The sequence below is a fragment of the Telmatherina bonti genome (genome assembly GCF_933228915.1).
Source record: "Telmatherina bonti genome assembly, chromosome: 13".
NCBI lineage: Eukaryota > Metazoa > Chordata > Actinopteri > Atheriniformes > Telmatherinidae > Telmatherina > Telmatherina bonti.
This window is the reverse complement of record NC_136611.1, coordinates 23,547,021-23,562,157: the sequence shown is the minus strand read 5'-3', so window position 1 is coordinate 23,562,157 and position 15,137 is coordinate 23,547,021. Positions and strand designations below refer to the sequence as shown.

The window sequence follows — 15,137 nt, the reverse complement described above, 5'->3', positions numbered from 1 at the left end:
GTCACTTTTTTTTTTTTTTTTTTTTACAGACAGTGCACAGAAGCTTTGGCTCTTCTGCACAAAATCCAGATTTGGGAAGTTGTCAGGATCAGCTCACCAGCATGAGTGTGCAAGGACACCTGCTGGACAATTAGTGATAGTGTTTCAGATTCAACGAAGCAATAATTTCCTCATCTCAATAGATTTAACAAGAGAAAGGCAAAAAGGGAAAGTTAGTAAGCTTTCAGTTTGCATCATTAGGATATGTTAAACAAACAAACAAAACACACCATATACAAGACCAAAGCAGTTTGTTTGACCTTTTTATTGAAATATAATCTTAGTTGCTCATCATAACCTGCAAAATAAAGGACAAATAGTTTTGAATGAGAAACAGTGCTGAGAAAACTGAAGATTTTTCTTCACAAAATAATTTAAACCTTTACCTGGTCTATCCAGTCATTGAAAGCAGACACTCTGGTGAAGACGGTGGGCTTTTTCACAAAGTTGCAACCGAGACCAGACACAAAGCTGGCGATGCCATGGACCTCCCAGACACCCTCATCATTTTTGCAGTTCAGAGGGCCACCAGAGTCACCCTGGGCCAAGGCAGAGGAGAAGAAGGTAATCTTTTATTCATTCTCAAGAGCAACCAGCTGACTTGCAAAGCACAACTGTAAAAATTTCTGCTAACGTAAATGTTTGACCAAGGATAGGGATTCAAACACATTTATTTGTTTTGACAGAAGGACATGAAATGACTTTGATCCAGGATAATTTAATTCTTTGAAAATGTGTTCATCATGTGACAGTTTTGCATTTGAATTCGATTTAGCCTCATCTGAATCATCATGTACAGAATAGTAAACATCTATAAGAGGAAAAATAAAAACACTAAATACATATAACTGGGGAAAAAAAAGGAAACAGTTCTCTCCCCAAATGCAAACTTGCAAGCACATTGGGTTCAGGCTTACATTGCATCCAGCCACAATTCCATCCCCGCCGGCACACACCATGGTGGTCCTGACAGCGATACCCCACCAGTCAGGCTGGGAGCAGGTGGCATGGTCAGCGACAGGCATCAAAGCCTGCTGCAGCTTATCAGCAATGGGGCCTCCGGCTAAAACACACAAGCAGAGTCTATTACCATCATACACGTAAACTCTCTGGCTGTCAAAGCTGCTTTACAGCAGCTCCCCGAAGCCAAACTTACAGTCTGACCCAAATTTTCAATTTAGGAGTAATTCACCAGCTAAAAAGTACCCGCAAAAAAAAAAAATCTCATGCATGTGATTTTCTTTCCAGCTTTAGAGGTTTCTCTGGGTAACCCCAATCATACACATTCACACATAAAATAATAACATCTCTTCTTGAATCCGGCTGAACACCCTAATGGGCAGTAACATGAGGGCATTTTAGAGATCCCATAAATAACACAAACACACCTCAGGACCGTGTTCATAGTGACTTACTGTAAAGCCTGCCCCACCCAGTGATGTAACAGGGGTAGAGGTTGGTGAGCAGAGTACCAGCAGGAGGAATACATGCCAAATGCACATGATCACTCAAAGTCACAGACTCAGACAACTTGATCAGGGCAATGTCATTACTGCAAAAAAAGAAAAAACAGAGGTCGAGAAAACACAGAGAAGTCATTTAAAACAATCTTCCAGAACCTTAAAGAGTAATATAGGATAATGAAAGTTGGTGCGATCTGCGTCTGATGATGTGAGAGCACACTGAATAAGAATATCCATTTATGAAATTGTGACAACAACCAACATGATTGTTTCATGCACAAAACAGTGTGCTTTGCTACATGAATGGAATTTGCTGCATATATTTTTTAAACAAATGAAGAAAGAATCAGTGTTGAAGACATGAGCTGTTCTGAGGCAAATAAACAGAGTTTAATCCTTAATACACTTTGTCACATTGGCTGAGAGAAGATGAGGTTATGATATGCTGTTTATAAGAGACTCATTTTGCTTTTTATACTCTGCAGTAGAGTTTATGTTACCCAAAGGCTACGAAGATAGGGTTCCACTTCTCATGGACAACAATCTTCTCCGGCACAATGGCCTTGGAGCCAGCCTCTTCCTCAACCAGGTTGTGTTTACCCACAAACACCCTGTAGGAAAACTTGGTGCTGCAGGAGAGAACAGACTGTTAAGGCCCAAGGCAGCCACACGGAAGATTTAGTGCACAGCTGAATGATTTGAGGAATTCAATGTGATGATTAGATGTGCAGACAAAAGAAAGAAACTGAGCAAAACAGCAACACAGAAGAATTTCTGGATAGTTTTGAACATCTTAAAGTAGAGTATCTTATTAAAACTTTGTGATCATCTCTAGCATTTTGTTTTGGTGTGTAATGCTAAAAGTGAAAATGTTGAGCAATTATTTATTTCATTAACATAGTTTTCCCCAGACGTTTCCCCAGATGGTTAAAAAGTGTTGACTTTTATTATTATTATTGCCCAAAAGAAATAAAAAATGTATTGAGTTGCTTTTTTTTGTTAATATTATAATTATTTTTACTGCTTCTTCTTTTCTAAGAACGTACATAAAATGGCTAAACTTTTTGGCACTCACCCAACCATTGCTTCTACGAGGGAAAGTAAACCTTTGGGGCTTGAATTATGAAAGCTGTGTGTCGTGAATAATAAATACAGAACAAGCAACAAGAGATCTGTGTATGTGTAATTTGTAGATATGTGATAGAGTTTTTTTTTTTTTTTTCTTCTTCAGCTGTGTTTATTCAGAATCGGCATTTTTTTCATACTTGATACAATGAGCAGCAGTCATGACCCAGTTGGCGGCAATCAGAGTTCCCCCGCAAGTATGCCTCCACTCCCCGTCCCTCTCATACTGCAGAGAGATCTGGAGATAAAAAAAAAAAAGTGATGATGTGAAAATACAACAGGGAACAGTTTTTGGTTTTATAGATAGATGGTTTGCTAATTGAAAGAAAACTAAGTAAACGTTAACTGCTGGACTTTCAATAGATACTTGGTTTGAAGTCAAATATGCAAATGTTGAATCCACAGGGTTTGAAAGTGTTTATAAAAACAGTGACAGATGTGAACATATTAGCATACCTGCCAGGGCCAGCTGTGGGGCTTGGCATCTTCTCCATTGACCACACGGGAAGTCAGAGGCTCAATGGGAGGAGTGCCACACCCAAGGGCTAAAGAGGAGACAGAAGTGACAGTAATACCAGTAAGAAAACTGCTTCCCATTCCCATATCAGACACCAAGCCAACATCTCTTTTAGAAGGGAAAGACAGAGGGCTTGCTTCCTGTGGTAATGAGTGAACAAAACAATTATGTACAGATTTAGAATACAGCAGATGTTCTTACCGCTAGCAATGAGCACTGAGGCCAGCACAATGGGGATCATGTTGATTGATGCTTCTGCTGAGGGACAGCAGGACACAGACTCTTTTAAACTTTCCACCACAGGCAACTCCTGCTCTGAATGCAACAACACACTCTCCAATTGGTTTTTCATGGCCTTCTGGGGGCGTAGATGGACCAATTGCATCAAGTGTCAGTGTATCTGGATGGCTGAGATATCACCAGGTGTGTTTTCTGGAACATTTCCCATGACCTTCCTGTAGTATGAAGATGCATTGTGTACTCATCAAATCACCCATGTATAGGACGTGTGTATTCAGGATCTTTCATATGAGTACATACATAGTATTAAAATGTAGAAAGTTGATTCAATACACCCTGTGTGTGTGTGTGTGTGTGTGTGTTTTGTGTTCAAATAACCTTCATGCTCTGCATGAGGAAGCCATCTTGCAGCACCTGGAATTAATGCTTACATAACTGTGTGGGAATTCAACATCTGGAAACCTGAAACTGGTCTGTTTTAAGGGAGACAGAGTAAAAAACTTCAATTAACAAATCCTATTAAAAATAAACATTTGACAGAGAAAATGATGCGGAAACCAGTGATAGCTGCATTACAAGCTTTTTAACATAATTTAACACTCTTTTTTTTTTTTTTTTTTGCTGTAAACGACAATCCATGAATTTGTATAATAAAAAAAATGCACTTGCATAATTATATTATTAATTGTAATAGAATTTAATGTTCTGCCGAATACTCTGAGCCAGTATAACATGAGGTTTATATCATGACCTGAATGGCTAGAATAGGAGGACACAGACCCAACTCTTAAGGTAAGCAATGTGTTGTGCAGGTCTCAGGTGACTCAGTATGCAGAAATTGTAAATCTGTCAATGGCTCATTAATATTACTTGTCACCATAAAGGTAAGCACACAGGACAGAAAAAGAAGGAATGGAAATATGATGGGAACTGTTTGAATTAAAACTACTTGTAATGTAATAATTTTTAATATCCTACAATCAGTTTAGACACTTAGAACTGATTTAGCGTGAATATTTTTAACAAACGTTGGGTTGTAATCAGAAGAACTTGATAAATACATAAGGAAAATCTTCAAAGAGCAGACCACAGTTTCTGTTCATGAATTATTTAGTTTCTCAGTTCACCACTAGATGGGACAATTTATCTGCTTCCATACCAAAAAAAGAGATATGCTCTTTCATATTAAAAAAAAAAAAAGGAACAAAGCCGAGCTGTAGTTGATTGTATTTGGGCTGAGAACCAACATCCAAGCTCTGCAAAATGAGCCATTTCGAAAATTGATCTTCAGTCTAAATTTAAGTGGGTTGCAGCAACGGAAAAGGAAGCTGTAGAAAAAGCTTTGACCCTAAAAATGAGAGTAAGAGACCCTCATTTTCCAGAGAAGAAGCTCTCACAGTGAAGAACTCATTGGAGCCAAATCTACTTTTAAAGTTGGGTTTCAAAGTTTGTTAGAGATAGCTGCTCGTTTATGGGGTGAAAGAAATTCTCAGTGGGATGAAAAACACTTGGAAGGCTGCAGCAGTAAGAAAACAAGCTGAGACATCCTCAGCCTGTGTGCAAGCCACGTAAAGCAACTTTTCATAGCATTAAACATTGTGTCTTGAGTAAATGTTCCTTATATTTTTTAAACATCTTGTATTCATTAACGTGATACTTACCAAAAAAACACAAGGTAACAAAGCACTGTACTGAAATAACTTCAGTGAAGAGCAAAAAAAAATACAAAAAATACAAAAAGAAAGTAAACTCAACTCATGCATGTTTGCTGCAACCTGACCTGAAATACTGCCAAACCAATTTATTGGGTTCAAAACCTCTGATCTCCCAAATGGGCTCCTTATCAGTGAAATATGTTTATATGCAGTCAGAGGCAGCCTGTCATGTTCTCATGGCTGAGCAGGGCAGAACAACTCATCCACTGAAAGCCCTGAGGGGTTTGTAACAGGTACACTTCAGATTTTTTTTTTTTTTCTATCAGAACAGCAGCTGAACTCTGAATGACACTGCAGTTTATAGTTGGTATAAATCTTGTTGAGACTGTAAACACTCTACTGGTCATTTCCATTTTCTATACAGAGTAAGGGAGAAAGATGTTGCAATATGTATAAATATTATTGTGGCACACATGTACTATTGGCTGCACCCAGCTGTGTGGTTTTCAAGTCATTTCCTTTGCAAACCTTCACAACTGCTGTTTGTGTGTACAATTTAATGTTTAGCCCATTAAAAGTCCACCAAGGTCCATACTATTAAACTTTGTGCCTTAAAAAAACACACACACACAGAGCTGTGTTTTCCAGTGGCTGCCTTATTTATCACAGGCTGTGAGTTTTGACCCAGAGGGCTGAAGTAAATCCATCAGCTGTCTGCTGCTGCTGATTTGCTTTTATCATTAATGCTAATGTTCAGAGAAGGCTTTTTCTGCTTTCACTGTTTGATTGTTATGCATATGTTTACTTAATTTTGATGTTTTTGTTCCCTATACTTCTAATTCAACTAATCATATGTCTGCCATAAGTCCAGGTTGGGAACTGCTGGTATAATTAAATTGTAAAAGAACATCAAGAGGCAACTGGTCTTGTGCATACTTGCCATCTTACCATTACTTTCATAATCAGTAGGAGCAGAGGAGTAATGGGAGTGGGTGTGGTATGTTTTACAACATACAGTGAGATAATGTGTTTAGCGCTCCTTCCTGCGTGATCATGATGAACTAAAATGATTTTTGGTTCTGTTCAGGCAGCAAACAGGATGCAAGCTCTTTTCATACTACTTCAGTGAAACATGAACAGACTGCACAAAGCTGAAGCCAGTTGGAAATTTTGGTAGCGCTGCATGTTGTAACATATGCAGTAATTATGACCAGATTTTCTAATTTTATTTAATAAGAATAGAAATGAACCTGTGGCAACAACAATACTGGCAAACTGCAAGAGACTAAACAATTTCTGATGAGATTAGATTAAATCTGCAAATGTGCGCCGACCACATGGACTAAATTGAACATACATAATCTCAAGGTCATAACATAATCAGTCTACAGCAAAGAAAAGTGACAGTACCACATGTAATAAGGATCATTTAACACAAGATAGTAATTATGGCTATGAGACTTCAAGACTTTTTGACTGATCTGAAGTTTGGTTCTTTTGATTGAATCAAATAATTTATTTCCAGATAAATACACAGCATGACTTCTTTTTTTTTCTTTGCTGAATTAAAAAAAAAAAAAAGAGGGGAAAAATGCATTATAAAATGTTACACAAATGTTACACAATGACACTAGTGTCACGCATCAGGAAGCAATGGTCCACATCTTTTTCTCACTGTTCTTATCACTGGCTTTATAATGCTGCCTGCATTTTACTGTTGAGTTGTTAAGTGCCCTATAACATCTTCTTCACTTGAGAGTAAAGGTTCAAAGGTTTACCTAGTGGCTTGTATAAATTCTGCATGCTTCTCCTATCAAATCCTGGGAACAAGCAGCTATGTCCGAGACCACTGCAGCACAGAGACAAAGCTGTGAGTAGTCATTTCTTTCTGATAGGTAGCACGGTCATTTCGACATGCATATACATTTGAAAATCAAAATTCCACTTTAATAACCATTAAGTTTAAAATTTCATTGTATTGTAGGATGTTCTTAGTAAATGAAAGGAAAGATTCATACAGCTGCATGACAATAAGAATACATGACTGCTTTGAGTGAAGTAAATTTAGACTCATATGGAATTACTGCATTTAAAAACTCGTACAATGAAAAAGCAGATAAGTAATCTGTTCCATCATTGTGAATTAATGTATTATTTTAAAGCAGATTCAACAGTACATAGTAGTGTGCTTGCACATGCTCCAGTGAGTCATTGTATTTTCTTGCATTTCAAAATCATTCAAAATCAGAGCTGCATTTACATGATGACACGTTGGCAGTCTCCATTATTCTTTCTTCACGGACTCTTTCTGAACCAGAGTTGGTAGAATTTTTACAATGTCTCATTATCAGCTTTTAGTCAGTTTCTTCTGTTCACTAAAAAGAACAGCTGACAGGTTTCTACAGTTAAAATGAAAACTGCATAAATGAAAGAATGTGCATGATCATGATGGTGAAATTCAACCAGGTATTCTTGATATTGTGAATTATACCCAAAGTACTTTTCAACAACAGTTCTGAGCTTGTTAGTGTTGCTGTTTTGTTTACAAGGGATTATATTATATTCTATTTTGACTGCAGCTGTGAGGAACTACAGAAATACCCATTTCAAAATGACAGCATACATTCAAGCATCATTTACAAATCTGCAGTTATCACATTCAAAACTCAAATCCAACATTGTAAGAGACTGTTAAAGCCTGCTGCAATTATAGCTCTCCTGCATATGCACATTTTATGGTCTGTTATACCTTTGTAGTGGGAATGAAAAAAACCTTCATTGGTCACAATAATAATTCACACTGTAAGAAAAAAAAAAAAGCTCCTCCAACTTGAGTTCTAGGAGCTTCACAATGTTTTGTGTTTGCTAATCACATAATGCTCATTTATATTTTACAGTCCTGAGAGAGATATGAAGTAATGAACACAAATTGGTTACTGAATAACAGAGAAAACAGCAAATAGCGCAAGCGGCGTTCCTGATCCTAAAGAGCCTTCAGTTCACACTAGGAGGAGCTTTGCTGGGACATACCACACAGCAGACATGTTAATTTCACAAAATCATTCTTTATTCCGTTGTACAGTTTAAATGTTTGATGGGAGGATTGAAATATTAAACATAAAATGAGAAGTATGAGATGTGTGTATGTAGCTTAGAATAATGTATATTAATGTTCCCAGAGAACCCTGTATCTCAGTCGGAGAATGTTCTGCCAGTCCCTTACCTTGTCATGTGTTTGTCACATGAGATATGAATAGAACTAGTCATAAACATCTAGCAGTCTGGGGGCAGGTTTTCTTCATGCTTTTATTGTACTCTCCCTGTGCTTACATTTGTGTATTGTACATTCAGTAACAACTTTCTTGTCTCTTCACTCTCTCCTCTCAGTATCCAGCAGGCAGCGATGCCCGCAGGCCAATGGGCTTGAGACCTTGGCACCTTTGGTGACCACTGTGGAGGAAACCCCTGATCCCATCCCCACCACCATAAAGGGAACTATTCCAACATGGATTAATGGGAGCTTCCTCCGAAATGGTCCAGGGAAATTTGAATTTGGGAATGACAAGTAATTGATGAACCCCCCCAAAAAAACTGTTAAAATAAGGTTTTCTCTCACAGTGATTCACCAATAATAATTATTTTTTCCCACAGTGCTCCCTTTACACAAATGACCTCGTGAGAAACTGAATACATTTCTCCTTCACACAGGTACACCCACTGGTTTGATGGCATGGCCATGATGCACCGATTTCACATCAATGAGGGCAATGTCGCCTACAGCAGCCGGTTTCTGAGAAGTGACTCGTATGTCCAAAACTCAGAGAAGAACCGTATCGTGGTTTCAGAATTTGGGACATTAGCCATGCCTGATCCCTGCAAGAACATCTTTGCACGCTTCCTTTCATGGTTTCAGATTCCAGGTATGCTTCTCTATATACCGCACATTTTCAAGTGAAATATGCAGCACTAACAGTGATATATGCAGTTTCAAGACATTTATTTGGTAATGTAACAAGAAATATAGACTAAATTGCTCAAGGAAAAGCAGAAATCAGACAATTTCTTTTGAGAAAAAAGAAAATTTTTGTAGAATTTACACCTCAGTTCTCATACCCTTGACTCTATGTGACATATTGTAAAATGCTATTGCAGACTGATGAAAGCTGGTGTGTGTTTTTTATTGAGGCAAGGGGAAGTGAAGTCAATATTTGTGTGTGTATACCGTGAGGGCAAGATCAATTTGAGACATGACATAAAGCTTCTGAAAAATGAAAGTGAAAGAAATGAGTTTAGGTGGTACATTCATTAATGTCTGTGAGAAAGATAAGTTTTGCTGAAATGCTTTACATTTTTTTTTACATCTATAAATATGAACAGAGGCCACAGATAATGCCAGTGTGAACTTTGTCAAATACAAGGGAGACTATTATGTCAGTACAGAAACAAACTACATGAGAAGAGTGAATCCACAAAGCCTGGAGACCAAGGAAATGGTGCGCAACTAACATTCTCGAAACATTTTATTTTGAAGCTGAAAGCTCTTAAACCTTAACCCAACACATTTCTACTATATGTGTTCCAATACTCGATGTAAGGTGGATTGGAGTCAGTATATCGCTGTGAATGCAGCAACAGCTCACCCACACTACGACCGTGAAGGAGCCACTTATAACATGGGCAATTCCTACGGCAAAAGGGGTAAGCTTGGCTTTCTGTTTACATATCTACTGAAGTGTTTCTGTCTGTATGCTCACTAACAACAAAACAGTCTTTATCCTCTCCTGTGGCGGCTTTCTATCATGAAATCTGATCTGATGAGGAGGCTTTAGTTCTTGTGCATTGGTCCTGCTTATCTTTTAAAGACCAAATATTTGTCACAACGGTGTGCATCTTCAGAAGAAAATAGAAAACCCATTATGTCAAGCTTATTTCTGCTTTGTGGTTTATGTTTGTTAAATGTATGCAAGATTTTCCACTTTCTTTTGAGGTAAATACACCAGGCTGATATAGCTAATTTAAAAATGCTCCAATAATGATGCAAGTCTACATGCTGCCTTGCTTTGTACTGGTATGGCAAACGTTATGCTGTCCCAATGAATAGTGTGCCAAGACATGACAACACAATGTGATTTTTGATTGTCTCAAGGTTTTTTCTACACCATCATCCGCGTGCCACCTCCCATGGACAAGGCAGCTGAACAAGACTCAGCTGACCTGAATGGAGCTGAAGTGATCTGCTCCATCCGTGCAGATGAACCTAGAAAACCTTCCTACTATCACAGCTTTGGTGAGATACACCTGAGCATAACAAGTTGTGTCTCCTTTAAGTTGTCTGCCTGCAGGATGCATGCTGGAATTAAATGAATGAATTGCTTCAGACTTCTTGGAATCTCTCTGGACTATTGGGATGAATTCACTGAAACATTCTTGTACCCATGTTATAGTAAGATGGGATGAGAAGTTTCTTTATGACTAAATTCAAAGAGCACAGCTATTTGGACACACACACACACACACACACACACACACACACAAAGGTTTATCTAGTAATCCTGTATTTACATGTAATTGGATCAACATGAATCTCTTTATCAATAAGTTAGTTAGAAGTTTTATCATTGCTCTTAATCACTTTCTCTCTTTGTGGGAGCTCTCATAGAATCCCGACAAGAATAAGATTTTGGCAGAGAGGACTAATCTCTCTGGTACACAAACACACAAACATGGATCTCAGTAAAGTCAGCAATATCAAAAGCTTAGCACACAATGTGGAGGCTGGGGTGGTGGAGGAAGCTGCGGCAGCATTTGCATGGCTCCTGTCAGCAGCATGAAATGTAAATGGGGTTATAATAGTTGCACAGAACATGATTGGATGTGAAAGGTCCGCTGATCTCTAAGAAGGCAATGGTGTAGCCACTGAGAACCAGGCATTGAGCCTTTGCTAAAGCAAAAAAAGATTTCATTCTTTGATGGATTTAAAACAGCATTGCTCAATTTGGTTTTTGTTTGACACCAGTTCCCTGATCACATCTATGTCTGCATTTCTGCCAGACCACCCCTGTCCTGCCAGACTTCTGGGCACCATGAAATCCCACAACTCAGAAAACAGTGTGCAGTTATATAAGAAACCTCATATATTTTCTCAGCAGGAGTTAATGTTCAGCACCATTTTCACAGTTTCATGTAAAATAAGAACAACATTTGGTGTAAAGTTTTCTCTTTAGAAGTGTGATAAACACAAAATTTACCCAGTAAGTAATAAAACAGGCTATGTTGACAGGTCACAAGACCACAAATTAATTTGCCATGAGTTATTATATTTTTGCATCCTTTTATCAGCTTCAATTTCTCTAAGCTGTATCTGTATCCTGAAAGATCCAGAGATTAATCATCAACAATGACACACATTTGAAAGTATAATTTATAATGGATCGTCAACTGTGATGAAAGTATGATAAGTGTGAGTTGTGCTTTTTTTAATGACATTTCCTCCCATGTGCATTCCTCCCTAGTCATGTCAGAGAACTACATCGTGTTTGTTGAGCAGCCAATCAAGCTGGATCTCTTGATGTTCATGCTGTACAGAATACAAGGAAAGAGTTTTAATAAAATCATGTCCTGGGAGCCTCAGTACGACACCGTATTCCACCTGGTCGACAGGCACACAGGCAAGGTGCGTTAAGATAGCTGTGACTGTTAATGTTAAACTGAATAAAGGACATTCTGCATGCTAGAAGCCATAAAGTTTAAGAAACTGCCTTTCATGAGTCTAAGATTGTAGTGTAAGACTCAAATGTGAAAAAAAACATGAATCTCACAAACCTAAATCCCTTTAAGAAAAAAGAAATACAATACAGAACAGGGAAATTCCTAACTTGTTGTGACTGGCTGTGATTCTTCTTAAAAAGGGGTAATGAATGCAAACCTCTCCTGTGCCCCAAGTGTATAAGAAGAAATTCCTTATCCAGACTGGGGGATATCAGGACATGTTCTCCTTGTTCCCAGACTAAGCACATTTACAATATGTTCATGTGTACAATAAAGAGTAAAAGAGAAAATACTCAAACATACCGAGCTGCAAAACAAGGGAACAAAACAGAAAAACTGCATGTTGATTTCTTCATGCACTATTACAATTTTTTCTTGTTTATTTGGATGAAGTCACACTCTGATGGAGTAGACTTTCCTCACTCATTGTTACTCTCAATTTCTTCGTCTCATTACACAGCACACCCATTAAGCATACAAACCTACAAAAAGTTAAAGAGACAATGTGTAAGAATTACTCCCATCTAACGTTGAAATCGTGTATCGCGTTCAAACGAACAATGCATTCTTGTGTGTTAGCCTTTCGAACGCCTGCTGCAACAACAGATTATCAAAAAACCTTGTTAACATTTCTAAAAGTCACCTCGATGCCGCTCAGCCGCTGAACCACGTTGACTCACTGTAATGATTGGACTCGCCTAGTTTAGTGCTTGAACTGAATAAATTCATGGCATGAAGATGACTTATTGAAAACATAATTCCAACCTCTGCTATCAAATAAATACACATAATAAATACACATAACTCAGAGTCTACACATCCAGTGAAATCTGTTATCACTCTTCTGGTGAAACTGCATGTTTACGTGGTTTCAGTAGCTTTCCAAAGTGGGTTTCAATTACTCTTAAAGTTGTGCAAAACCTCAATGAAATCATAAAAACAATGTTAATGGAAACTAATGCCAAGCAAGTCCAGCAATACTTTGAAAAGTGTTTTTTGAGGCATATTTCAGTGCGGTCAGCAATGATGTGTGAAGCCTTGCTGCGCCACGTGACTGGTTGTGGTTTGTGATTTGGCGGAAATCAACATATAATGAGCAGTGAGACAAAATGGAGGCCCCCTGTGTGTTGAGCTCTCTGTCATCAATTGCAACTTTGATTTGTGGATTGCTTTTTACTGTATATCTCTATTCTGAGAGCATGATGCCAGTCAAAAAGATTGTTTTTGATTATTCTGATCAATTTTTTTTCTCCTCAAGATATGGAAATGAAATCAAAATGAAAAATATGTGATTATCACAGGAGGAAATTTCAATGTTGTAGATTTATTTATTTGATGACATTCTCTGCCCACCAACTTCATGTAAGTACACAGTGAATGAAATAAATTAATGGAAAAAACTTTAATTTATTTATTTATTTAAATTTATCCCAAAGAGAAATTTCAATACAACACAAACTTTTCTAAAATATACATACATATATATACATATATATATATATATATATATATATATATATATATATATATATATATATATATATATATATATATATATATATATACATATATATATATATATATATATATATATATATATATATATATATATATATATATATATATATATATATATATATATATATATATATATATATATATATATATATATACATTCACATCATCCGCAGTAGTTCTCATTTAATTATGGATGTGGTTGTGATATCTTGACCGGGTAAATCTTTGTCCACTAGATGGCTTCATAAGCTGCGTTGCCCTTATAGCAGGGGTGCCCAAGCCCGGTCCTGGAGATCTACCATCCTGCTGTTTTTAGGTGCAACCCTTCTCCAACACACCTGAATCAAATAAGTGGCTCATTAGCAGGCCTCTGCAGAGCTGAATGACATCCAGAAGAGGAATTCAGTTATTTGACTCAGCTGTGCTGGACAGGGGTTGCATCTAAAGGTTGCAGGATGGTAGATCTCGAGGACTGGACTTGGGCACCCCTGCCTTACAGTTTTCCAATAACCTAGGCTGGAGAATGTGGCAGGGCTGGATATTGGGGGGGATTTGATGTCTAATGGTTGGGGTTTGATGTCAAATGGGCGTGGTTGTGGTTGAGGTTAGCGTTAGGGTTGAAGGGGCGGGGTTGAACATCCAGCCCCGCCTCATGACAATATTTGCAGGTGTTTATATTCAGTAGTGTTTGGTGCATAAGCCACAGTTCTTTTAAAATCTCATCTTGCAGATGTCCCAGGTTGCCATGTAGGTTTGGTTCAGGGTTTTTTTTATTTATTGCAGAGTATTTGCCACAGCTTTTCGAAGCCCTTCTCCTTCATTTCCCTTTCTAATTCATTGTATGCATTTTGCTGTTGTTTGATATCAAATGTGGCAGTTCTATTTTTCTCTTTAACTATTTCTGAAAAGACTTCTGTCTCCTCCATCCATCCGTACCATAGCCTTTCTCTCTGAAATAAATGGGTCATGTGACTCTACTTAGCTCCCAGTGAAGTGTTTCCACAAAGTGTTTCTAATACACTTTTTTCCAATTCCAGGGTTAGTATGATTATTTTTGCACAGTATGCAGACCAGTTGCACTCTGATGTGGACCAAAGAAGTAACTTTGGTCCGTTTGGAAGCTGGGGATCTTACATTTGCAAATCGACTATCAAGTGACTAAAAAGACAGTTATTGTGTCAACTGCAATAAAATACCAAGACAAAAAGGAAGTGATACAGATTGTTGTTTGGGTAGGAGAAAAAAAAAAGCTAACAGCATGTGTTCAAAAAACGTATGTTCTGCACGCTGCTGTAAAATTAGGAACCCCAAGACCAGATTCCTGCATGGGTCCAGTTTTGCTTAACTAAACCTACCTGATTCCATTACTATGACCAAACCTGACCTGTTTATATCTCCAGTTGCAATCTGAACCTGACCCATAAGCTATTTGTCCCTTACTGACAACTATAGTTTCAAGATGGCAGACTCTCGTAGCGCTATACTGGTTTATTGTATGCATAAACAAATCTAAAATCTATCACAAACAAGAATGTGTTATAATGTTGGCCAAGATCATAATGCACCAATGATAACACAGATATAAATATAGACATCAATTTTACTATGGTAACTACCTAAAATATTACACAACATCCATTTAAAGGCTACAATGTACCATTAGCACCAGCATAGCTTGTCTCTAAACACTGAAAATAAAGTACCTCTTTTTTTACTACTCTGAGCCCTTAATGGTTGATGTTAAATTTTGTTGACTGGTCCAACAGGAGAGTGAAGTGAAATTCCGGGCAGCACCCATGTTCACGCTGCATC

General features: G+C 37.7%; 2 protein-coding genes across 2 annotated transcripts in view; one reads left to right on the top strand and one right to left on the bottom strand.

The window, feature by feature from the left end:
• Positions 1-319: 319 nt before the first annotated feature.
• On the bottom strand, positions 320-3,452 carry ela3l (elastase 3 like; the record flags this gene model as incomplete). Its single annotated transcript, XM_079250878.1, has 8 exons — positions 3,346-3,452; positions 3,084-3,172; positions 2,768-2,865; positions 2,003-2,131; positions 1,455-1,591; positions 957-1,102; positions 426-578; positions 320-337 (listed from the first exon to the last, which is right to left on the bottom strand). The coding sequence occupies exons 1-8, from the start codon at positions 3,383-3,385 to the stop codon at positions 320-322; spliced, it is 810 nt and encodes a 269-aa protein (XP_079107004.1). The 5' UTR covers positions 3,386-3,452.
• A 3,423-nt stretch (positions 3,453-6,875) lies between these two features.
• The window catches only part of bco2l (beta-carotene 15, 15-dioxygenase 2, like), a gene marked incomplete at both ends in the record, with an annotated part of 10,822 nt that continues 2,560 nt past the window's right edge, over positions 6,876-15,137 (top strand). Inside the window, 8 exons of the mRNA XM_079251685.1 lie at positions 6,876-6,909; positions 8,427-8,604; positions 8,748-8,959; positions 9,417-9,532; positions 9,635-9,737; positions 10,186-10,326; positions 11,552-11,712; positions 15,092-15,137. The exon at positions 15,092-15,137 is cut by the window's right edge and continues 125 nt beyond it. Of these exons, the coding sequence (XP_079107811.1) occupies positions 6,876-6,909; positions 8,427-8,604; positions 8,748-8,959; positions 9,417-9,532; positions 9,635-9,737; positions 10,186-10,326; positions 11,552-11,712; positions 15,092-15,137 (991 nt within the window). The remainder of the gene's footprint in view (positions 6,910-8,426; positions 8,605-8,747; positions 8,960-9,416; positions 9,533-9,634; positions 9,738-10,185; positions 10,327-11,551; positions 11,713-15,091) is intronic.